The sequence below is a fragment of the Nothobranchius furzeri genome, chromosome 17 (assembly GCF_043380555.1).
Source record: "Nothobranchius furzeri strain GRZ-AD chromosome 17, NfurGRZ-RIMD1, whole genome shotgun sequence".
NCBI classification, from domain to species: domain Eukaryota; kingdom Metazoa; phylum Chordata; class Actinopteri; order Cyprinodontiformes; family Nothobranchiidae; genus Nothobranchius; species Nothobranchius furzeri.
The window spans coordinates 26,865,831-26,891,909 of record NC_091757.1 but is presented as its reverse complement, the minus strand read 5'-3'; the positions used below and the strand labels follow the sequence as shown (position 1 = coordinate 26,891,909).

Genomic DNA, 26,079 nt, shown 5'->3' with positions numbered 1-26,079 from the left:
TTAAAATTGATCCAAAAGTTGTAGCCCGTCTGTGCTACAATATTTCGATTTTTTTCACCCTGCTAGTTTTTTTAATAGTTTAGCATGTGACGCTTTTTGAGGCATCACATATAACTGTTCAGAATACAAATCCAGGCTCTGTTTCGTTGGACTGCTGTAATTCAACTTTGTACTGAACTAATCTTTGCATTAAACATTGTTGAAAAGGTAAGAAAAGGCAATTAGTTATTTTTCCTCATTTACACTGACGGAGATAATGGCGCAGTGTGCGTGGCTCTGGTGTTCATCAGGTTAAATGTTTCTGTTTGCAACAATCTTCACTAGAAGGTAAAACCGTTAATTGACAGGGTTCACACTGACCCGATGTTTCCCATATTTATTTTGACGGAGAAATCTCAAGCCTGCAGATGCGCTGACATTTTAACGCACATCGTGGAGGTAGCTACATCAATCAGGAAAAGATTCCCATCAGAACATCTGAGATGGACACTGAGCTCAGCGCAGCTCACTGTCAGTGCATGCGTGAGGTGAACAGCGAGCTGAAGATAGATCGGGGGCTTGGGGCGCATCACAGAACCATGTAGGAAGATTCAGTGTTTTCTAAACCCGGTCTCTCAGAGACTTGTCACTTAAAAAATGTTCCCCGATTATGAATCTTTGGCTGAATAGCGCTTGTTCCTGTCTCCAACACTGCGATGCATCCATGAGCCTGTCTGAGGAACAGTCCAGAGTCTCCTCTTCAACTCAGAAAGCTCTTATAGAGACATTTGATTACGCATAAGCAGGTGACCTGTTCATGTTTACGCAGGCAATCTTTAAATTTAGAATTGGCTACAGATGAAAACATGAATAAAATACATTGTAATTAAACATTCCTTAATTAGTTTACAAGCAGAGTCTAGGGAGCCGCATCAGATGGATGAAAGAGCCGCATGCGGCTCCTGAGCCGCGGGTTGCCAACCTCTGGCATAGCCGGTAGTAAGTCGGACCTGTTCCGTGAGGGTTGGACTCCGCCAGGGCTGCCCTTTGTCACCGGTTCTGTTCATTACCTTTATGGACAGAATTTCTAGGGGCAGCCGTGGTGTGGAGTGTGTCGAGTTTGGTGGCAGGAGAATCTCGTCTTTGCTTTTTGCGGATGATGTGGTCCTCCTAGCTTCATCCAGCTCTGACCTTCAGCTCTTGCTGGGTAGGTTCGCCGCCGAGTGTGAAGTGGCTGGGATGAGGATCAGCACCTCCAAATCTAAGACCATGGTTCTCGACTGGAAACGGGTGGCTTGCCAACTCCGGGTTGGGAGAGAGGTCCTACCTCAAGTGGAGGAGTTTAAGTATCTCGGGGTCTTGTTCACGAGTGAGGGTAGGAGGGATTGGGAGATCGACAGGCGGATTGGTTCGGCGTCTGCAGTGATGCGGACGCTGAGCCGATCTGTCGTGGTGAAGAGGGAGCTGAGCCAGAAAGCCAGGCTCTCGATTTACCGGTCGATCTACGTCCCAATCCTCACCTATGGTCATGAGCTTTGGGTAATGACCGAAAGAACAAGATCGCAGTTACAAGCGGCCAAAATGAGTTTCCTCCGTAGGGTGGCCGGGCTCAGCCTTAGACATAGGGTGAGGAGCTCGGACATTCAGGAGGGACTCGGAGTAGAACCGCTGCTCCTCCAGATCGAAAGGAGTCAGTTGAGGTGGTTTGGGCATCTGGTCAGGATGCCTCCTGGACGCCTCCCTGGGGAGGTGTTTCGGGCATGTCCTGCCGGCAACTGTAATTGAGCGTTTGTGGAAGGAAACCCATCTCCACGTCCATCTGCTGCACCTAAAGGATCTTCTTACATCCTTTAACTCTGCAGTCAGAGACGCTAGGGCAGACATGTCCAAAGTCCGGTCCCCGGGCCAATTGCGGCCCGTGGTCAAATTTTTACCGGCCCGCGGCCTCTATCATAAAATCAATAATATGCGACCCGCCACACTGTTGACCACAGTATAAAATACATGTAGACAAAAAAGCTATTTTACTTTTCACCAGAAGATTGCAGTAGCCCTGTGGCCGCACCCTGGCTGCCGTGACCCTTGGCCTTGCATGATCGCTTCAGCCCCGTCCATGTCTAACATGGCGACTGTAAACAAAAAACGGAAAGTTGACTGCGAGGGCCGCCGCTTCCAGGACAGGTGGAAATTGGATTATTTTTTCACTGAAATATGAAACAACTGTGTCTGCCTAATTTGCCAAGAGACTGTGGCTGTTTTCAAGGAATTCAACATCAAGAGGCACTACCAGACGAAACATGCTAGCTACGACAAGCTAAATGGGAACGAACGCGGTGAAAAAGTGAAGCAACTGGAAGCTGTTTTAATGGCACAGCAGCGCTTTTTCACAAGAGCCCGTGACTCAAATGAAAATGCCACAAAGGCAAGCTACGAGGTGGAAAGGCTGATTGCAAAGCACTGCAAACCTTTCACTGAGGGTGAATTTATTAAAAACTGTGTGATGAAAATTGTTGAGAAAATTTGTCCCGCCAAGAAGCAAGAGTTTGCCAATATTTGCCTGGCTTGTAACACTGTGGTACGGAGAATTGAAGACGTTTCATCAGATATTGAGACAGTTAGAGGCAAAAGAAACTGAGTTTGACTTTTTCTCGTTAGCCTGCGATGAAAGCACGGATGCATCCGACACCGCTCAGTTACTGATCTTTTTGAGAGGAGTGGACAATGACATGAACGTGAGTGAAGAGCTTCTGGACCTCCAGAGTCTGAAGGGCCAAACAAGAGGAACAGATTTATTTGTTTCTCTTTGTTCCACCGTAGATGACATGAAACTACAGTGGAATAAAGTCGCCGGGATTATTACAGACGGCACACCTACCATGGCTGGCGAGCGAAGTGGATTATCAACCATTGTGTGTAACAAAGTCAGCGAAGAAGGAGGCAGCGCTATTAAACTCCACTGTATTATTCATCAAGAAGTTCTCTGTGCCAAATATATGAAGTATGATAATGTTATGAAACCCGTGATAAAGGCTATTAATTATATTCGCTCCAAAGCGCTGTGCCACCGTCAGTTTCAACAGTTTCTTCTCGACAGCCAGGCTGAATACGGAGATGTTTTGTATCACAACGACGTAAGATGGCTCAGTCGGGGGTCTGCACTGCAGCGCTTCTTCTCTCTCAGGGAGGAAATTGGACAATTCTTGACAAAAAAAGGGACAACCCATGCTACAATTAAATGATCCTGTGTGGCTGGCTGATTTGGGATTTTTAGTTGACATAATGTGACATCTGAATGCGCTGAACACAAGCCTTCAAGGGCAAAATGCAGTGGTAAGCCAACTGTATTCACACATCAAAGCCTTTCGGACCAAGCTGCTACTTTTCCAAAGGCACCTGTCACAGGCGCAGCCCAATACTGCACATTTGTCATTGCTGCAGGAAATTATGACCAGTTTCCCACAGAACAATATCAGTGTGCAAATGACAAAGTATGCAGCAGACATCTCATCTCTGGTTGAGGAATTTCAGCAGCGCTTTCGAGACTTTGCAGCTATTGAAAAGGAGATCACGCTTTTTTCCTCTTCTTTCTCCGTGGACCCTGATGACGCTCCAGACCACCTGCAGCTGGAGCTCATTGAGCTGCAGTGTGACGCTGAGCATCGCAGTCGGCACCAACAGCTCCCTCTTGTCAACTTCTACCGCCAGCTGGATGAAGGTAGGTTCCAAGCAGTTCGGACATTTGCTAAGAAAATGCTGAGCTTGTTTGGCTCCACATACATGAGTGAGAAGACATTCTCTGTTATGAACATTAACAAGAGCCGCATGAGGACGAGACTGAGTGACTCTCACCTGCGTGACGTCTTACGCATCAAAACCACTGCTCTTGAGCCAGACCTGGACTACATACTGCAGTCAAGATCCCAGTATCACCCTTCACATTAGTGCAGGCATTCTCGGTTAATTAATTTTTTTGTGATGGTCAAAATCATAGTTTAAATATGCTGTGATCACTGTTTTGAATTTTGTTTACAGTGAGCATATAATAGTGAATAATATGTAATGTTTCACATGAACTTAGATATTCTTGATAGTTTTCTTCATTTTTTGTGGTTTGTGATTTCTGTAAAAACTTAATGGAAAAAAAATGTAAAAGTAAAAGTATGCCATTTGCAATTAAAAAAAGAATCAACAAAAAGTTCATTTGTATTTAATGTTAATGGTTCAAAGAATGTCAGGCTGAATAGTCGGCCCCCACACATTTTCACCTTACCAAATCTGGCCCTCTTTGCAAAAAGTTTGGACACCGCTGCTCTAGGGTTTCCTATTTCTCCAATCTGGTTTCCCAGAGCAAAGGGAACCCCAAGGTGCTGTTTAACACCATCAGCAGCATCGTCTCTCCTGCCTCTCCTACAGCCTCCATCCACTCTGTTACAGACTGTGAGAACTTTCTGTCTTTCTTTGTGGACAAAGTCAATAAGGTTAGATCTAGCATCTCTCCTTCAGCCTTATCGCCGCCTCTCCCGACTCCAACCAGGCCCATCATCCTAGATAGCTTTGCTCCTGTTTCTTTGCCTGAGTTAACCAAACTAGTAAACTCTATGAAGACCTCTGCATGCCCCCTCCACATCTTACCCTCATTTTTGTTTAAAAGTGCTTTTCTGTCCATCGGTCCCAGCGTGCTCTCTATAATTAATGCTTCTCTGGTTTCTGGTCAGGTCCCTGCTTACTTTAAGAACGCTGTAATCCACCCGCTTCTTAAAAAACTGAGTCTTGACCCCTCTCTCCATAGCAGCTTCAGACCCATCTCTAAACTTCCGTTCATCTCCAAGATCTTGGAAAAGGTTGTGGCTAAACAACTCACAGCTGCTCTTGATGAACAGAACATCTATGATAGCTTCCAGTCAGGTTTTCGTAGAGCTCATTCTACTGAAACAGCTCTTCTTAGGGTGTTTAATGACCTTCTGACTCACAGTGATGCAGGGGACTGTTCTGTTCTGGTCCTGCTGGACCTGACTGCAGCCTTTGACACTGTTGACCAGCACCTGCTACTGGAGAGGCTGAGAGACTGGGTAGGCCTATCAGGATCTGCTCTGGAGTGGTTCTCCTCTTATCTTTCTGAGCATTCCTTTTCTGTGGCCGTCTCCAAGTTTAGGTCCTCCACCACCTCCCTTACCCATGGTGTCCCACAAGGTTCTGTGCTGGGGCCTCTGCTCTTCCTCCTCTATCTACTTCCTCTTCAGCAAATCCTGAGCTCCTTCAAAGGAATCTCCTACCATCTTTATGCAGATGACATCCAACTGTACATCTCCTTTAATCCCCATGAGATGTCTAAGCTGCAGCTGTTAGACACCTGCTTAGACTCTATCAAAACCTGGATGGCTGGGAGCTTTCTTCAGCTGAATGAAGATAAGACTGAGATCCTCATCTGTGTCCCAGACAAGCTGGTTCTCAAAGTCAGAGACTCTCTTGGTCAGCTTGCTTCTCACACCAAACCCTCTGTCAGGAATCTTGGAGTGACCTTTGACCCAGCTCTAACACTGGATTCTCATGTCAGTTGTAACGTGATGAAGGAGCTATTCCTCCAAGGTTATTTAACCTTTTCCACAGTTGCATTTGACACAGCGCCAGAATGCATGAGACAGCCTCAAGGTCATGCATATTGCTTCTAAACTGTTTACTTTCCAGCAATGAAGACAGAAGATGAAGAGACTCTTTTCTTTTATTAAATCAAAGAACTCTTTTCAATAAAGCTAATCAAAACAACTGTTAGTCAATAATACGATGTGACCGATCTGTGAAATTACAATATTATGATTAATATGTTTTAATAAGTAATATGACTTAATCTAGTTCACTAGACACACTGACACACGTAAGGAAAACAATCACATGACATATTGCTGTACTGATCCAATCAGAACCTTCCTAGTCTGAAGTGTGGCAGAGTCTCTGTGGTGTTTATAAATATGTCAGCTTTGATTCATCCAGAATCAAAAACATCCAGATTAATAAAACAGTTCCAACGCCATCTTAGGTTCAGTTCTCAAGATCCCATGAAGTTCACCGCATGCTAAGTGGCCATTCTGTACTTCTCTTTTCAAGCTGAGAACCGTCAAGCTGGGAAAATTCTGTTGTTTTTTACCAACCAAGCAACGGTACCTTTCAGAATAAAAGCTGAACTCGCTGACCCAAGGAGGGTCCCCTTTTTGACGCTGTGAACACCTGTCACTTTTTACCTGGAGACAATCCAAGGACTAGTTTGTCGTGCTGTGACGCTGTCATAGCATGACAAACCATTGGCTCCAGTGCCGGAAGGAAGGTCAGAGGACCTGGCATTCTGCATCCATCGTCGGTGGTCTAACTGAGGGTATGTGGATGCGACAAAAATGGCGTCTCATGGGTTTTTGACTACCAGTCTCAAACTCTGATAAGTTAGGAGCAAAACATCATCTCCCACTCAGACTTTGTTTCTCCGGATACGAGGGTTCTGAACAACACTCATTCACACACACCATCCATCTCACAACTCATTCAAACAGAACATCCATCATTAGAGAGTTAGTCTTCTTTAAATTGCTTAAAATTATTTAGTAATAAACCATCTTAAACGTTTGAAGGTCTCTGTCTCTTTCAATGTTTCTCAGTTATTACAAGGTGTCATCTAAATCTCTACCTTAAAAAGATCCAATCTTCTGATTAAATAAACCAGTGTCCGCAAGATGTATTTCATACTAGATATGACATTTTAATGTCTTGTGGTCCTTAATTAATTGTAAGTAACACTCATTACACAGTGCTCTTGTTCGCGTTTCCTTCTTCCAACTCAGGAACATTACTAAGCTGTGTCCCATTCTGTCCCGCTCTGAAGTTGAGACAGTTCTCCACACCTTCATCTCCTCACGCTTAGACTACTGTAAGTCTCTTTTCACGTGTCTGAGCAGAACCTCCCTGAACCGTCTACAGGTGGTTCAGAATGCCTGTGCTCGGCTTCTGACCAAGTCCTCCAAACACACCCACATCACCCCGCTTCTCCTCCAGCTTCACTGGCTGCCAGTCAACTTCAGGGTTCATTTCAAGGTCCTGGTTCTGGTCTATAGGGCCTTACATGGACAAGCACCATCATAAATTGGTGATCTTCTCTGTCCCTACACCCCCAGCAGGTCCCTGAGGTCCAGTGATCAAAGCCTACTGGTTGTGCAGCACCAGGCTAAAGACCAAAGGAAACAGATCATTTGCTGCTGTGGCCCCCAGACTCTGGAACTCTCTCCCCCTGAGCCTGAGATCAGTGGACTCAGTGGTCTCCTTTAAAAAGCAGCTGAAGACTCACTTGTTCAAGCTGGCTTTTGGATGATCTTCTTCACCACTCTCTCTTTACTCTGCTCTCCCCACCTATTCCACCTTCCTCAGGATCCACTGATTTCCCCTCTTTCAAATTCAAAATTCAAATTCAAAAACACTTTATTAATCCCAGAAGGAAACTGATTGCTGTAGTAGCTCAGAATAATAATAATAATCAAGTAATCAAAGAGTTATTGTATATTACAATGGCTGTTGGCAGGAAGGATCTTCCTATTCACTCTCTCTCTTTCTTTACATTTTTTAATCACAATTGTTTATTTTTTGCTCATTTTAAATATATTTTTAACCATTTTCTAAATTCTTTTTGATATTTTTAAATTTTTTGTTTTTGTGAAACGCCTTGGGATTTTTATCTTGAGAGGCGCTATAGAAAATATATTTTCTTCTTCTTCTTCTTCCTCTTAGCCCCCGCTGGCAGATGAAAAGCACACACAGAGTCTGAAATGTTTTCAGTTTGAGTTTTTCTGTTGAAAGTTGCTAAATGCCATCCCTTTATTCTCTTCCACTTATCCAAAGTCGGGTGGCGGAGCAGCAGCCTAAGTTGAGAAGCCCAGACTTCCCTCTTCCCAGCCACTTGGGCCAGCTTTTCCAGGGAAATCCTAAGGAAATCCCTGGCCAGGCAAGAGACAGTCTCTCCAGCGTGTCCTGGGTCTTTCTTTAGGTCTCCTCTCAATTAGACGTGCCCGGAAAACATCACCAGGGAGGCGTCCAGGAGGCATCCTAACCAGATGCCTGAGCCACCTCAACAGGCTCCTCTCGATGTGGAGGAGCAGGTCTACTCTGAGCCCCTCTCGCGTGACCGAGCTTCTCACCCTATCTCTAAGGGAGAGCCCAGACACTGGAGAAAACTCATTTCAGCCGCTTGTATCTGCCATCACGTTCTTTCCATCACTACAATGCCTTCATCACTGCAAACACAACACCAACACACCTGTCAATCCCACACTCCAACTTTCTCTCACTCGTGAACAAGACCCCAAGATACTTAAACTCCTCCAGTCAGGGCAGGACCACATCCCTGACCAGGGGAAGGCACTCTACCCATTTCCGAATCAAGACCATGGTCTCAGATTTGGAGGAACTGATTCTCATCATAGCTGCTTCACATTCGGCTGCAAACCGCTCCAGCGAAAGCCGAAGATCCTGTTCTGATGAAACCAATAGGATCGCATCCTCTGCTTAAAGCAGAAACCCGATCCTCAGGTCACCAAAACAGACACCCTTAACACCTTGGCTGCACCTATAAATGCTTTCCATAAAAGTTATGAACAGAATTGGTGATAAAGGGCAGCCTTGACCGAGTCCAACTCTCACTCAGAACGAGCCCAACTTACTGCCATCAATGCGGACCAAGCTCTGACACCGGTTCACAGGGACCTACAGCCTGCATTGGGGATCTGGTACCCCATACTCCTGGAGTACCCCCCACAGGGCCCCCTGAGGGACACGGTCGAACGCTTTCTCCAAATCCACTGTAATGGAAATGAAGGGTATTACAATTTAATTAAGGACCAGAGATATTAATGATCCATACCTGGCAGGGACCCCATCTCTGGACCTGGGCTTTTAAAATCAGAAGTGATTCTTTTTATTACAGGGAAATTTAAAATTAAACACTTTGCATGAACTGAGAGACAAGAGAAGAGAGAGAAACCTTGAAACGTTTAAGACAATTTATTATCTAAATTATTTTAAACAATTAACGGGACTAACTCTCTAATGATGGATGTGAATGGAACGTAATGAGGTGGAGTGTGTGTTGGTGCAATGTCAGTTCAGAACCTCCGTCTGGAGAAGCGAGTCTGAGTGGGAGATGTTGTTTTGCTCCTGACTGATCGACGTTTGAACTTTAGTCAGAAAAGACATGAGACACTATCTGTGCCGTTCTACTTTACCCATCAGGGACTCCCGTGTTAGATCAGGCTGCCAGGTCCTCGGACCCTCCTCTGGTGCTGGAACCGATGAAACAGCGTTCTCAGCACGACAAACCAGTCTATGGATAGTCTCCAGGTGAAAAGCGGCAGGTGTTTCACAGCGTCAAAGGGACCCCCCTTTGGGTCAGCGAGTTCAGCTTTTATTCTGAAGGAACCGTTGTTTTGTTGGTAACAACGACAGGATTTTCCAGCTTGGCAGTTCTCAGCTTAAAAGTAAAAAGTACAGGTGGCCGGTCCATACTCCACTTAGCGATGATGGACATCAGATGATCTTGAGAGCTGGCTGAATACTGAACTCAAAATGGCGTTGTTCTGTTTTATTAATCTTGGTTGTTTACAATTCTGGACTAATCGCAGTGGACAGATTAAATAAACACCACAGAAACTCTGCCACGCTTCAGAATGAAGGATCTGATTGGATGAGTAAACAATGTGTCATGTGTTGACATTACGTGGATCAGGATGTCTAGTGTAGTTAGACCAAAGTCATATTACTCATTAAACATATTAATCATAAAATTGTGATTTCACAGATCGGTCACATGATTATTATAGACTAACAGTTGTTTTGATTAGCTTTATTAAAATAGAGTTCTTTGATTAATTAAAAGAAAGCATTCTTCTTCCTTCTTCTGTCTTCTTGCTGGAATGTGAACATTAGAAGTGAATGCATGACCTTGGCTGTGCATGCACACTGACACTGTGTCACATGGACAGCTGTTAGAGGGGAGAAATGGTCCCTTCATCACGTTACACCACAAAACACATGTGGATTGGTTGGGTGAACTCCCACGCACCCTCTAGGATCCCTCTAAGCGTATAGAGCTGGTGCAGTGGCCCATGGCCAGGATGAAAACAGTTGCTTAATACCCTCTGACATTTTTACATGAAGCTGATGAAACTTGACTAAACTAACTCAGAAACTGTAAGAATCTGTCTTTTTTTTAAATTCAAAACAAAGTCAACAAGACAGATTATTTGCTTTTAAAAGGGGTTCAACAATCATGGGATCTAATTCATATTTCAATTATTTTGTTTTGCTCTCAGGGACATAAAGAAAGCCTAAATGTATTTTCACTTTCACTCTCCAAAAGCCAGCGGGGAGAAACTGCTCCATTACCAACAGCTCCTTAAAGCTCTCTCCACTATATGACCATATAATTGGGGAGATATCATGATAAAAAGCTGCAGGCAGACATGCTGATGCAGCTTCCTGTGAATGAGCTATTAACATCTGAAGGCGCAGCCCAGCCTGCCTGGTGCATCAGTAGAACATTGTCCACTTCACATCTATATAGGCCCAGCAGAGCCACATGCAGCAGCCTTTAATGGAAGTCCATTATTCAGAGAGTAATCTAGTAAAGCACAACGATGAACAATGTAATAATGAATAATGCATTGAACTTATGTAGCGCTTTTCTAGACACCCAAAGACACTTTCACACACTCTCACATTCACACACTGCTAGTGATGGTAAGCTACTTGTAGCCACAGCCGTCCCGGGGGGGGGGGGGTCTGACAGAGGCAAGGCTGCCATTTGGCGCCGTCGGCCCCTCTGACCACCACTAACACAGGCAAGTTGGGTGAAGTGTCTTGCCCAAGCACACAACAGCAGGATACCCCTGGCGGGATCTGGAATCGAACCCATGACCCTCCGATCATGAGGCAATCCGCTCTACCACCTGAGCTACTGCTGCCCATGTTTCAATGTAGCCCTTTCCCTCTATGCCAAGGTGGACAGTAAAGACACAACAAACAAACAATGGCAGGGGAATTCTGGCAAGTGTATTTCCCTTCACTGTGGGGCAGAATTAATGAAACCTCAGGCTGACTGGCTGACTGAAGGAAGTATTGCTTATAGTTTAGGCCCCCTAGTTCTAGCCTGTGAAGCCAGATGTGGACAAAATTATTGTTACCCTTTGGTAAATGAAAGAAATCCCACGATGGTCACAAAAATAACTTGAATCTGACAAAATTAATAATAAATAAAAGTTTGTGAAATGTAACTAAAAAAAATTAAACATTGCTTTTCAGCATGCTTCTCTGGAATTATATAAAAAAATAAACTGATGGAAAAGGCCAGGGCAAAAAGATGAAAAGACTGAAAATGATGTGTTAATATTAATTCAAGGTGTGTCTACTAATTAGCATCACAGGTGTCAGCAATCTTGTAATCAGCCAGCAAGCCTATATATAGGGTTCTAGGTAGTCACTGTTTTGTTTGGTGACATGGTGTGTTACACACTCAACATGGACCAGAGGAAGTAAAGGAAAGAGTTGTCTCAGGAGATCAGAAAGAAAATTATAGACAAGCATGTTAAAGTAACAATGTGTAGTTTTTACCGTTACTCTCTGGAAAAATCCATCGAAATGTTGTTTTAAAATGAATTAAATGATGCCCAGTTGTTGAAAGATATTGGTGGTTTCATAACTATAACCATAAAAATTGGGTCTAAAATACATGGGAGCAGGTCTAAGGATGCTTCTCAATGCCAAGAAACTTTGACTTGGTGTCTTGGTCCCGCCCCGGTTGCCTAGGAAATGCATCATCAGGGGCCTCCAAGAGGTGTTCCAATGTTCATGTTCTACCGAGGCGTCTGTTCTCCGTTTTGCCAGCCTTTTAGCTAGCTGAACAAGGATACACAGGAGGTGTCTTGTAGCCTAGCCTTGGTTAAAAATTCCCAGAATGCATTACGGTAATTTTAAAAGGATGGCAGATCTGAAGCCAGCAGCTACTTCGGGGGCCAGTTTCAAGTTTAAATGTCAGTCAACTAACTAATCTAAAATCACTGAGAGGCGCCAAATAGGGGTGGGCATACTAGTTGCCCCCCATCTTGGTGCCTGTATGTTGGGGTTTACCCCAGTGAATAGAGGGTAGCCTCCCTCTGCCTAGGTGTGTGTGTGTGTGTGTGTGTGTGTGGGGGGGGGGTACGGGTTCTGTCTGTGGTCTCTGCTTATGCACCAAACTACAGTTCAGCCTACTCATGCTTATTGGAGACCTTGGAGGGGGTGCTGGAATGTGCTCCTTCCGGTGACTCCCTCGTTCTGCTTGGGGGCTTTAACGCTCACATGGGCAATGACAGTAAGACCTGGACAGGTGTGGTTGGGAGGAATGGACCCCCCTGATCTGAATTTGAGTGGTGTTTTGTTATTGGACTTCTGTGCCAGTCATGGATTGTCCATAATGAACACCATGTTCAGACATAAAGGTGTCCATTTGTGCTCTTGGCATCAGGATACCTTAGGCCGCAGCTCGATGATCGACTTTGTTGTTGTTTCGTCTGACCTGCGGCCGCATGTCTTGGACACTCAGGTGAAGAGAGGGGCGGAGCTGTCAACTGACCACTACCTGGTGGTGAGTTGGCTCAGATGGTGGGGGAGGATGCAAGTCAGAACAGGCAGGCCCAAACGTATTGCGAGGGTCTGCTGGGAACGTCTGGCAGAGTCTCCTGTCAGAAGGAGCTTCAATTCCCACCTCTGACAGAACTTTGAAAATGTTCCGGGGGAGGCGGGGGACTTTGAGTCTGAATGGACACTGTTCCGTGCCTCCATTGTTGAGGCGGCCGACCGGAGCTGTGGTCGCAGGACCGTCTGTGCCTGTCGTGGTGGCAACCCCCCAACCCGCTGGTGGACACCGGCGGTTAGGGATGCTGTCAAGCTGAAGAAAGAGTCCTATCAGGTCATTGGCCTGTGAAACTCCAGCGGCAGCTGACGGGTACCGGCAGTTCAAGCGGAACGTGGCTCGGGTGGTCGCCAAGGCAAAAACCCGGGCATGGGAGGAGTTCGGTGAGACCATGGAGCAAGACTTCCATACAGCTTTGAGGAGATTTTGGTCCATCATCCGGCACCTCAGAGGGGGAAAGCAGTGCGCTACCAACACTATCTATAGTGGGGATGGTGTGCTGCTGACCTCTACTCAGGACGTTGTGGATCGGTGGGCAGAATACTTCGAAGACCTCCTCAATCTCACCGACACGTCTTCCAGTGAGGAAGCAGAGTCTGGGGACTTTGGTTTGGCCCCTAAAATCTCTGGTGCTGAGGTCACTGAGGTGGTTAAAAAGCTCCTCTGTGGCAAGACTCCAGGTATCTTGCCACAGAGGAGTCAATCTTCCGGGCCAATCTCATCCACTCCAGGGGTGGATGAGATCCGCCCGGAGTTCCTTAAGGCTCTGGATGTTGTGGGGCTATGTTGGCTGAAGCGGCTCTGCAATATCGCGTGGACATCGGGGGCAGTCCCACTGGACTGGCAGACCGGGGTGGTGGTCCCCTTTTTTAAAAAGGGGGACCGCAGGGTGTGTTCCAACTACAGGGGGATCACACTCCTGAGCCTTCCTGGTAAGGACTATTCAGGGGTTCTGGAGAGGAGGGTCCGTCGGATTGTTGAACCTCATATTCAGGAGGAGCAATGTGGTTTTCGTCCTGGCCCTGGAACACTGGACCAGCTCTATACGCTTAGAGGGATCCTGGAGGGTGCGTGCGAATTTGCCCAACCAGTCTACATGTGTTTTGTGGATTTGGAGAAGGCGTTTGACCGCGTCCCTCGGGGGGCCCTGTGGGGGGTACTCCAGGAGTATGGGGTACCAGGCCCTCTGATACGGGCTGTTAGGTCCCTGTATGACTGGTGTCAGAGCTTGGTCCGCAATGCCGGCAGTAAGTCGGGCTCGTTCCCAGTGAGAGTTGGACTCCGCCAAGGCTGCCCTTTGTCACCAATTCTGTTGATAACCTTTATGGACAGGATTGCTAGACACAGCCAAGGTGTGGAGGGCATCCGTTTTGTTGGCCTGAGGATCAGGTCTCTGCTTTTTGAAGATGATGTGGTCCTGTTGGCTTCATCAGAACGTGATCTTCAGCTTTTGCTGGAGAGGTTCGCAGCCGAGTGTGAAGCAGCTGGAATGAGAATCAGCTCCTCTGAATCTGAGATCATGGTCTTGATTCGGAAAAGGGTAGAATGCCTTCTCCGGATCAGGGATGAGGTCCTGCCCAAATGGAGGAGTTTAAGTATCTCAGGGTCTTGTTCACGAGTGAGGGAAAACTGGAGCGTGAGATCGATAGGCGGATTGGTGGTGTATCTGCAGTGATGCGGGCGTTGTACCGGTCTGTCATGGTGAAGAGAGAGCTGAGTCCGAAGGTGAAGCTCTCAATTTACCAGTCGATCTACGTTCCTACCCTCTCCTATGGTCATGAGCTTTGGGTAGTGACCGAAATAACGAGATCACGGATACAAGTGGCCGAAAGGGGTTTTCTCCTAAGAGTGGCTGGGCTCTCCCTTAGAGATAGGGTGAGAAGCTCGGTCATTCAGTAGGGGCTTGGAGTACAACTGCTGCTCCTCCACATCGAGAGGAGCCAGTTGAGGTGGCTCGGGCATCTGGTCAGGATGCCTCCTGGACGCCTCCCTGGTGAGGTTTTCCGGGCACGTCCAAACGGGAGGAGACCTAAAGGCAGACCCAGGACATGGTGGAGGGACTATCTCTCTCACCTTGCCAGCGAACATTCCGCAGAGGAGCTGGCCCAAGTGGCTGGGGAGAGGGAAGTATGGGCCTCTCGTCTTAGGCTACTGCCCCCGCGACCCGACTCCGGATAAGCGGATGAAAATGGATGGATGGATGGATTTACTTTGTACTTGTATAAGGAGTCATGTGGCCATACATTTTGGACACTCAGATGAAAAGAGGAGTTGTGCTGTCAGCTGATCACCACCTGGTGGTCTGTTAGATTTAATGGCAGGAAAATATGCCATTTAGACTTGGTACATCAAAATGCATAGCAAGGGTCTGATAGGAACACTTGGAGAAGAATCTGGTAAAATGCTCTTCAACCCCAATCTCCAACAGAACTTTGATCACCCATTGGGGGGTAGTGTGGGACATTTTATCTAAATTCTGCATTCAGTATTCTGTGCCGGAAGCCAGGATCGATCCTATAATCCTACGATTAGTGGACAACCCATTCTACCTGCTGAGCTACTGCAGCCCAAAGACATAACTTCAATATATCATACACATACTACACATCAAACTCTTCAGCTACTTCTCCTCTCTCTCTCGAAATGTCATAATATGGCAGATCTGAGGTAAAGTTTTTGAGCTATTTTAGTTTATTTGGCAAACTTGTGAAGCAGAAATTTCAATTGTGCAGTGAACGTATGCTGTCCTTACAGCATATCCTGTGAAAGATCTCCTCTGTGGTTCCAGTTCCCAAAACATTCCAGGGAATCAGACCACTACAGTACAGTCACCTTGACCTCCCATCTGATGAAAACCATGAAGAGACATCCTTACCCACCTACGCTCTGTGGTGAGCCCAGAGATAGACTCACTGCAGTTTGCATATAAACCAAACATGAGGGTGGAGGATGCCCTCATCTACCTGCAGCTCCAGGTGCTAACTCACCTCAAGACACAAGAAAGCAATGTGACAAGTCATGCTTTTTAACTTCTTAAGTACTTTTAACACCATCCAGCTGTCTTTACATCAGCAGAAGATAAAGGGTGCAGGAGAAAACAGAGATCTGACTACCTCACCAACAGGCCACAATACGTGAGGCTGCGTAGCTGCATATCTGAGGTGGTTGTGTGCAGTACAGAAAAAACACTCCTCCTCACTCACCATTAAACATCCAGGGTGTTTTATCAAGGCTAGGCTACAAGGCACCTCCCATGTATCCTTGCTCAGCTAGCTTAACAGCTAACAGATAGAGAACAGACGCCTCAGTAGAACATGAACATTGGAACACGCCTTGGCGGTTCCTGATCACGTATCTCCTAGGCAACCAGGGCGGGATCAAGACATCAAGCTCGGTTCTGGGCTGCTCACTGGATTCTGTTGAGGATGTGTGTGAAAGAAGGATGATGCCAAAGCTGACCTTCATCTTGGAAAACCACTCCCACCCACAAATTGAGACATCCAAGATGTAAAACAGAACACTACCGTAGGTCATTCATTCCCACTGCAGTAAGAGTGTACAACTCCTCAGTTTAATGGGTACTGGCATTATCCTGTTATACGCCAACAGTACAATATTCAGTAGGTGGACAATACCTGAATGCACATTTGTATGTCTGTGTCCTTTATGCTGTTTCTTCTTGGAAACTCAATTTTTTTCTTTTTATTCATTATTTGAAATGCTGAGGGTTACAATAATAGCCTACAGCTGTTGTGTATTTACTTGTATTAGCCATTTTCCCTAGTCTCTAAGTGTACAGTATGTGCTGTCTTAACGAGTGAATTTCCCCACTGCGGGATCAATAAAGTCTATTCTATTCGGTTCTGTTCTATTCTATTGCATGTACATCTAGAACTAAAGTCCCATACAAGCGGGTCTCATAATGTACAAACTGGAGATGGACGTGTCATAAGACAACATATGGATTACATCCAGTAATGACATTGAAAATGGAGGAATGTTCGCATGGGCATCAATGAGGAGCCCTGCAATCTTTAGACTGATGCTGCATCCTTGGTGGGAAGGGAAATGGATGCAGCACAGGCAGCTTAGGTTGATTCCCCAGAAGAGGATACACCAGACATGGAATCAGACGGAGATCTGATCCACCACCTGTGCTGCGCTACTTTTAACGCAAAAAAAGACTATCTCAGAGCCTTTGTAAGTAAATAGTGAGCTATAGTAAGAAGTCTCTCTGGGACTCAATGGAAGGCTGATAGTCATCCCACCTTCCATGATCATTATAAATTTGTGTTGTTAGCTGGACATTTGATGAAAAATGTTGAGCTAAATGCACTTATTTTATTTTGGAAGTATTTACTGTAGCCTTCTAATTATTAGTAAAGAATTAACAGATGATGTTTCCATTCAAGGATGTTAAATTTGACCACCATAGATAAAGGAGAAGGGATGTGATGTGGGATGTGTGTCTGTGAAGCCCTTTGTGAATCGCATCTGTGTATAAACTTCTTCTTTTTCTTCTATTGATTCAGTAATGTTATAGTGCTGAAGTGGCAGTATCACTCCACACCACTAGTAGATGTATGTTTTGTGATGGAAGACTTATGTGGTTCCTGAGTTCTTCAGATGGTCTGGAGAGGGGCTCCTCCATTAAAGTGAAGATATCACAAAGTACTATGGCGCAGTATGGGGGCCAAAATTAAGACTACTACCCAGCGGCAGGATGCTGTATAAGTTCCGAAGCAAACTACTGATCTGATTAATGATAAGCTGGCACCGGTAACTGAGAGGCTAGCGCTGCTTACTGAGGAATAGCACCTTTACCGGTGTTATTACTAGATACGCTAGGGACTAGCAGCCATCGGCTGGTCATTGACTGGTTCAAACACTCCCTCTGCTGTCTATTAGCATGGATAGGCTAGCATTAGCTTGGATGGGTTGGTGTTAGCATTGGAGAGGCTAGCCATTAGTGTGCCTAGGCTGGCCACTAGCTGGATTTCCTACCCCCTTGACAGACTTTAGGCATGGATAGGCTGGCATTAGCATCGGAGAGGCTAGCCATTAGCACGTCTCGGAGAGTCACAAGTCAGCTAGTGGCCAGCCTAGGCACGCTAATGCACAAGCGCTATCAACACAAAGGGTTTGTAGATTTTCACACTGGCGTTGGATAGTTTTACAAATAATCTATAGCTTATTAAACCTTAAAGTCAAACTGATTTTACAACCCAGACATCACAATATTTCTTATACTTAATAAGGTTTTGCTACAAACATCTAGCATCATTTCATTAATTGTCTGTTATCTTATACAACCATCTTTTCATTCATACTTTGTCATGTATAATCATTAGTTTAGAAATATAGAAATAAAATCATTTGTATAAACGATATACTTGACTCTGTCTGAATTAATATGAAATGTGTGTTCCCTGAATAGTCAAATAACCTAAGGTGATATTAAATAAAATATTCAAAGACCAATCTGATTGATTATTCATATTTATATGGAATGTCACATCTTAATGATCATTTAAAAAATATGTAGCCACAATCCAAATGCTACAGAAACATCTCCAAACTGCGAAGGTTGGTGACAAAACATGAACTTGAAATGGTTATCAATGCCTTTATCTCCTCTCGCCTAGAGTACTGTAACACACTCTTCACATGTTTTAACAAAAAAGCACTTAATCACCTTCAGTTGGTTCAGAACTCTGCAGCAAATCTCCTAACTGGAGCAAACAGAAGAGCACACATCACTCCTATTCTAATGTCTCTGCACAGGTTACCCATTAACTTTAGAGTTTATGCTCCAACCCGAGCCCTCAGGTCCACACACCAGAACCTCCTAGAAGTTCCAAAGACCAGATATAAAAGTCGAGGTGATCGCTCCTTTCAGACTATTTGCACCCCGACTTTGGAATGATCTTCCTTTATCCTTACGTAGCATTGACAGTCTGGACACATTCAGCTGAATACCCTTTTATTTAAAGCTGCTTTCATATAAATATTTTATTTTCTTATTTTTAACTTGAATTTGTCGTACTATTTCATTAGTTTTATAATTTTATGACTTTGGTTTTCTTATTTAATTTGTGTCTGTTTTAAGATCATTATGACTTTTTCACTTGTTTTGTTTTGATCTATTTGAAGCGCAGACAAGATATCATCAGAACAAAGGTGTGGAGTCATATATGAAATACCTTGCAAACTCTGGAATAAAACATACATAAAATGTACATTGGAGAAACATGATGCCATTCAAACACACGAAAAACAGAACATAAAAAGAAGTGAACGAATCAAGTTGAAGACACGCATGAGCAGCGAAACAAGAAGCAGAAAGTACAGCAAAGAGATCAGCCATAACAGACCACTGCACAAAGGAAACCCATTTAATGGACTGGGACAACACAACGAGTACACAGAACAACCGAAATTCCAAAGATGATTCAAAAAGGTGATTGAGATAAGGATGTGTGGACCCAGGACTATGAACGTGGACAAAGAAGCATATGCGCTGGACCACTCATAGGACATGGATATCAACAAAGAAGGTGCGGGCAGTAGAGGGGGCTTTCGTCTTCTGCTGCCCGCAGATAAACGGAAGTGACACCACCAACATCGGTGGTTGCTCTGACAAAGACGGCAGTGGACGCCGAAACATGTCAGCAAAGATTTAACAAAGCTTTATTTGCTGTGTGAATGATGAAGAATCACAAAAACTGTAACCGGATTGAAAACCCAGAACGAACGCAACAAAGATGTTGTGTTGTTTCTGATGTGTTACCCCTATCCTGATACAATGTAGAATTTTTAGGTTTCACTTGACCTGAACTCATTAAAAGTACAAAAGGAATGATTTAAAATCATCATCATCATCATCAAAAAATTTTTTAAAAGCTTAAATAAATAAATAAATATAACACCTGACGCGCCCAGAAGGACATTTCATTCAAGATGTACTTGTTGAGTGACTAGGTGCATATTAGTCTGGATGTGAAAATAGAAAAGAATAGAATAGAGTAGAGTAGCTGGACCCCGCTCTATAGCCTTAGGGGGGTCCTGGAGGGTGCGTGGGAGCTTGCCCAACCAATCTACATGTGCTTTGTGATTTGGAGAAGGCATTTGACCGTGCCCCTGAAGGGGGGTGGGGGGGGGGGTGGGGGGGGGGGGGGTACTCCGGAAGTATGGGTTACCAGGCCCTCTGATACGGGCTGTTAGGTCCCTGTGTGACTGGTGTCACAGGTGCTGCCCCCGCAGCCTGAGACCGGATAAACGGAAGAAAGTGGATGGATGGATGGATGGATGGATGGATGGATGGATGGATGGATGGAGAATAGAATAGCTTTAATAATCCCACAGTGGGGAAAATCACTTGGTACAGCAGCAAATATTCTTAGAGAAAATTAAGATAAAAAATAATATTATTTCAGGTAAACACACAAAGGCAATAAACTATTAAATGAAACTTGCGTTTCCAGAACTGTGCAGCATAAGGGGCACACATATATGGAATTTGGGATTTTCATTAGATGTCATTTACAATCATCAAAATGAAAAGAAATAAACATTTAAAATATAAACTGTGTCTACATATAAGATGTCTGTGGTTCTAGCAGCACTTCTTAGGAACTCCTATAACTCCCCACAGCATCTATATAGAAATGCAATTGATGCATATTTAGTTTAGCTGGTTTGTACTGCATAGCATAGCATAGCATAGCATAGTTTTTTTATATAGCACATTTAAAATTCTACATGGGAGCTGCCCAAAGTGCTGCACAGGCTAAAACAAAACACAACCATTACAAGGAGCTAAAACAAAGGATAAAAATCTCAATCAAAGGCAGATAAAACATGATGAATACTAAGAACACATTAAAACAATGATACAATGAAACACTAAAACGAGTCACTGTCTAAAAGCCAAAGTGTAAAAATGGGTCTTTAAACGAGATTTAAAAACCGCCAGAGATGGAGCCTGCCGAACTCCAATGGGCAATGAGTTCCATAGCTTTGGGGCAGCATGCACAAATGCTCGATCCCCCCGCAATTTGAGTCTCATCCGCGGCATGTGCAGCAGCAAAAGGTCAGCTGACCTCAACGTGCGGGTGGGCACATATAGAGTGAGAAGGGCAGAGAGGTAGGGAGGTGCGAGGTCATTGAGTGCTTTAAAAACAAAAGTCAGTAACTTAAACTGCACTCTGAAAATGACAGGGAGCCAGTGAAGATGGTCCAGGACAGGGGTAATGTGGCTACGTCGGTGTGTACCCATCAAGAACCTGACTGTAACTTTTTACCCTGCTTCGAGTGTAAAGTTTGTTGTAAACATGCCAGCAAAGTTAGAGTTTGACACCATAACAAGACTGTAACCATCTTGTGTGTACTCCATAGTCACAGCTTCAGCTTTGATGGTACCAATGTGTTTCTGTAAAAAATGTCCACAAACCTAATTTTCATATGCTTGCTTAATGGTAAAAAATTAAGTATCTGAATGAAACACACATGTGCAACAAAATAAACCCCCAGCTGGGATTTAAACCAGAGACCTTTTCACTGTGGGATGCAGGAGTACCCAGCTAGACCACCATGCAGCTTCACATCTGGTAACATCTTAATAAAGAGTAGATCTGTATTAAGAATGTTTGACTAGATCAAACATTTTGCACAAGCTTACTGAACAGGCTTCTAAAAAGTTAAGAAAGTGACCATAAATTGACTACATTTGGCATCAAAGTAAAATCAATGGCTGCTTCAACGGGGAGTACTGACCTGTGGGTGCTGAGATGGTGGCAGGTCGGCTGGCTCTGTGGCCTCTCTCTGCAGTCATGCTGATAGTATACAGCATGCCAGGAGTCAGGCCTCTGAGTGTGTGGGTTTCAGAGCTGGCTGGTATCAGGTCTTCAACCCTGTGGCCGTCAGCAGCAACATAGACTAGTTTGTAGGTGTCCAGTTTAGCCAGGGGGCGTTTCCACTCCAGCGTCATGGAGGTCTCGGTCACCTCAGCCACAGTCAGGTCTTTAGGAGAATCCAGAGCTGGAACATAAATGAAGAGGGGCTTGGTTAAAATGGGAAAAATGTCAGATATGTTTCACACTAATTGTTAATTCAACGAATGTTATAAATCTTATACTTCAGCCAGACGATAAACACGAGAAGCTGTTCAGTTCCAAACTCCGTAAATATATTTCCTTTTTTTTTTTTTCAAACAAAAATGTTCGATCAAATCAAATTCAGTCCCAAAAACGTCTCAAAATGGCAAAACAGACATTTGTGTTTGTGGTCCTGAAAAATGATCACCATGACGATCAGTCAGCATGGATAAGGTCCCATTAGAGGGATTAGATGTCACAGGTTTCCACTCTCCTACAGATTCCTGTTCATTTTTGATGAAACATTACTAGTTTGAATTTACCTGCAATTTTTCTTTGCTGCTTAGAAAATTCAGAACTTTTCTACATTTTTCTCAAATTGTAATCATCTGCTGGTCCTTCAGCACTACGGCAAACTGCATCTGTGTTACTACCAATCAAACCTGTTTATTTTGGTGTTGCCTTGAACCAGGCAGCCAATAACGGTAACTCCAGCACAGAAGACACAGTTGTAAGACTTCTCTAGGTCTAGAAGACCCATGAACTGAAGATCTGGGAACTCAAGTATACAACTTTGAATATCATTCTTACTGGATCTTATGTAGATATCACCTGTTAGGAACATTTGAACAATTACATGAACTTCTCCTTAACCGTCGTTGCGACACCCTGATGAAAAATCCAGAATAGACCTGATGTTGTGTTTTGGTGCTGGTTTGGCATACAACGCTAGTCCAGTATGCTAGTCCAGCATGGGATGCTGGTGATTAGATGCTGGACCAGCACACTTGACCAGCATCTCATCTGGGACCAGCATACTGGACTAGCATTGTATGCCAAACCAGCACCAAAACACAACATATGCTGGTAACCAGCTGTGCTGCTTCATGCTTTTGCTGTTTTGTTATTTTTGTCAGCAGGGCAGCTGAGCTGCACCTGGAAAGAAAAAAGATCAAATATCTTGAGTTTAACATGTCTCCGCTGATAAAAAAAATAAAAGAAAATGTCTGAAAGTTTGTGATCTATAAACACTGAGTCTAGCATAGGCGTCAAGTTAACTGGGGATGCAGGGACAATATTTATGAATGATAGTTTTGTCCCCCACCACACAGATCTAACATCCTTTTGTGCTCCCAGGATAATCTCCATATCATTGAAATTTAGTGAAATTGGAACAGATCAATATTGAAATCACTCTCTTCCACCATCTTAAACAATAATGGTTTCTCTTGTTCACTGTCAACTTAAAAGATAGAGCCAACTTGTTTATTGTTTGAATGCTGTAAAGCATTCAAACTGTAGCGATCCTGTTTCTCTTTATAGTTGGTTTATTATTCTGCTTCAGTACGTTTTTGGCATTTAACTACTTCCACAATTCTTCAACTATTTACACAATTTTGGTATCAAAACGTTCAGCTCGTTCAGCTTATGCCGGCAATGACTTTTGGTATTAAAATATTTTATACTTTTTGAGATATTCAGCTTTTTCTGCAATTTTTGGTCCCATTGAAATGAATGGGATTGCTCAATTTTCAGCTAAATCCTATCACTTATTTGAAATCTTACTCTTATAGTTTAACTTTAACCTGGAGACTTCATTCAAGTTTCAACAAACTCACAACACTTTTTGCTATTACTGGTTAAAAATATTTTTGATATCTATTACAGTTTTTCTACAGTCACAGGTAGAAGTTGAGGTACGGCTTGAGATTTTCAGAAAATATCACAAAAATTATAATGGGCAGAGATAGGAGCAATAACCCTCCTTTGCTCCATTTCTGGCATTGTCCTGAGAAAACCGTAAGTCCGATTGAAATGAGACACACGCTGGCTTGCAGCTAACAGATATACCTTCGTTTTGAGCTATAATTCATGACTGTACTCCAAACATTGGGGTCGTACGGTTAATTTCTTTGAGAATATTTAAATAAAAAAAATTTTTCTCACCACTCTAAACTGAAAGTTCTGCACTCTAACTTTTGACCTTCACATTTTCTGGAAGCAACTCTTTCCAACACCCAGATCGTTTGGAGTACCAAAACAAATTATATCTCAAAAAGTAGGAATTTTTGTCAGCTTTTCAGAATGGGTTTCATTTTGTCCTTAAGTGTTACATTTCCTTCTCTACAAGCCTCAGAAGGAGGAGAGACCCTGATTCTGTCTCATTGAAACCCATGTTAAAGGAACAGAGATTTTCTCCTCCGATTGGCTTTAGACAGCTAAAATTTTCTCGTCATAGCTTCTATACAATTCATGGTAGGCACATAAAAATTCACACAGATGACCTTCAAAGCCTTCTGCCACTCACACTTTTTGAATTTTTCTAATCGGTGCAGTACTTTTCGAATGGTGATGAGAAAATAAACCCCAGCCGGTATTTAAACCAGAGACCTTTTCACTGTGGGAATGCAGGAGAACCCAGCAAGACCACCATGCAGCTTCACATCTGGTAACATCTTAATAAAGAGTAGATCTGTATTAAGAATGTTTGACTAGATCAAACATTTTGCACAAGCTTACTGAACAGGCTTCTAAAAAGTTAAAAAAGTGACCATAAATTGACTACATTTGGCATGAAAGTAAAATCAATGGCTGCTTCAACGGGGAGTACTGACCTGTGGGTGCTGAGATGGTGGCAGGTCGGCTGGCTCTGTGGCCTCTCTCTGCAGTCATGCTGATAGTATACAGCATGCCAGGAGTCAGGCCTCTGAGTGTGTGGGTTTCAGAGCTGGCTGGAATCAGGTCTTCAACCCTGTGGCCGTCAGCAGCAACATAGACTAGTTTGTAGGTGTCCAGTTTAGCCAGGGGGCGTTTCCACTCCAGCGTCATGGAGGTCTCGGTCACCTCAGCCACAGTCAGGTCTTTAGGAGAATCCAGAGCTGGAACATAAATGAAGAGGGGCTTGGTTTAAATGGGAAAATGTCAGATATGTTTTACACTAATTGTTAATTCAACGAATGTTATAAATCTCATACTTCAGCCAGAAGATAAACACGAGAAGCTGTTCAGTTCCAAACTCCGTAAATATATTTCCTTTTTTTTTTTTTCAAACAAAAATGTTCGATCAAATCAAATTCAGTCCCAAAAACGTCTCAAAATGGCAACACAGACATTTGTGTTTGTGGTCCTGAAAAATGATCACCATGACGATCAGTCAGCATGGATAAGGTCCCATCAGAGGGATTAGATGTCACAGGTTTCCACTCTCCTACAGATTCCTGTTCATTTTTGATGAAACATTACTAGTTTGAAAATACCTGCAATTTTTCTTTGCTGCTTAGAAAATTCAGAACTTTTCTACATTTTTCTCAAATTGTAATCATCTGCTGGTCCTTCAGCACTACGGTAAACTGCATCTGTGTTACTACCAACCAAACCTGTTTATTTTGGTGTTGCCTCGAACCAGGCAGCCAATAACGGTAACTCCAGCACAGAAGACACAGTTGTAAGACTTCTCTAGGTCTAGAAGACCCATGAACTGAAGATCTGCCCTTACCAAAAAGAAGTACACTGAAGTATACTTGAAGTATACTAAAAATGAATACAGTATACTTCCAAGTTTACTTTCAATGTACTTATTAGAAGTATAGTTATCCGAGTACATTTTTTAAATACTACTAAGTATACTTTAATACATACTTACATTAAAGTTTACTTACATTTAGACTATACTTGTACTTGACTCTATCAGAAGTATATTTCACCAAGTAATGTATAAGTACACTTAATATATATATATATATATATATATATATACTTATATATAATATATAAGTATATATATATATATATATATACTTATATATAATATATAAGTATATATATATATATACTTATATATAATATATAAGTATATATATATACTTATATATAATATATAAGTATATATGTATATATAAGTATATATGTATATATATATGTATATATATATATATATATATATATATATATATATATATATATATAAATATATATATATATAAGTATATATATATATATATATATATATATATATATATATATATATATATAAGTATATATGTATATATATATATACATACAGTTGTGGTCAGAAGTTTACATACACTTGTAAAAAATATAATATAATGGCTCTACTGAGTGTCCCGTTATTTCTAAAACTCTGATTTTTCTCTGATAGAGTGATTGGAACAGATACTTCTTTGTCACAAAAAACATTCATGAAGTTCGGTTCTTTAATGTCTTTATTATATATATATATATATATATATATATATATATATATATATATATATATATAAGTATATATGTATATATATATAAGTATAT

General features: G+C 43.1%; 1 protein-coding gene across 3 annotated transcripts in view; it reads right to left on the bottom strand.

The window, feature by feature from the left end:
• The window catches only part of LOC107396649 (tenascin), a 290,411-nt gene that overhangs the window by 70,242 nt on the left and 194,090 nt on the right, over window positions 1-26,079 (bottom strand). For all 3 annotated transcript variants that reach the window (XM_054731189.2, XM_054731188.2, XM_070546339.1), the window contains 2 exons: window positions 24,387-24,650; window positions 21,452-21,715 (listed from right to left, as the gene is read on the bottom strand). In XM_054731189.2, the coding sequence (XP_054587164.2) occupies window positions 21,452-21,715; window positions 24,387-24,650 (528 nt within the window). The remainder of the gene's footprint in view (window positions 1-21,451; window positions 21,716-24,386; window positions 24,651-26,079) is intronic.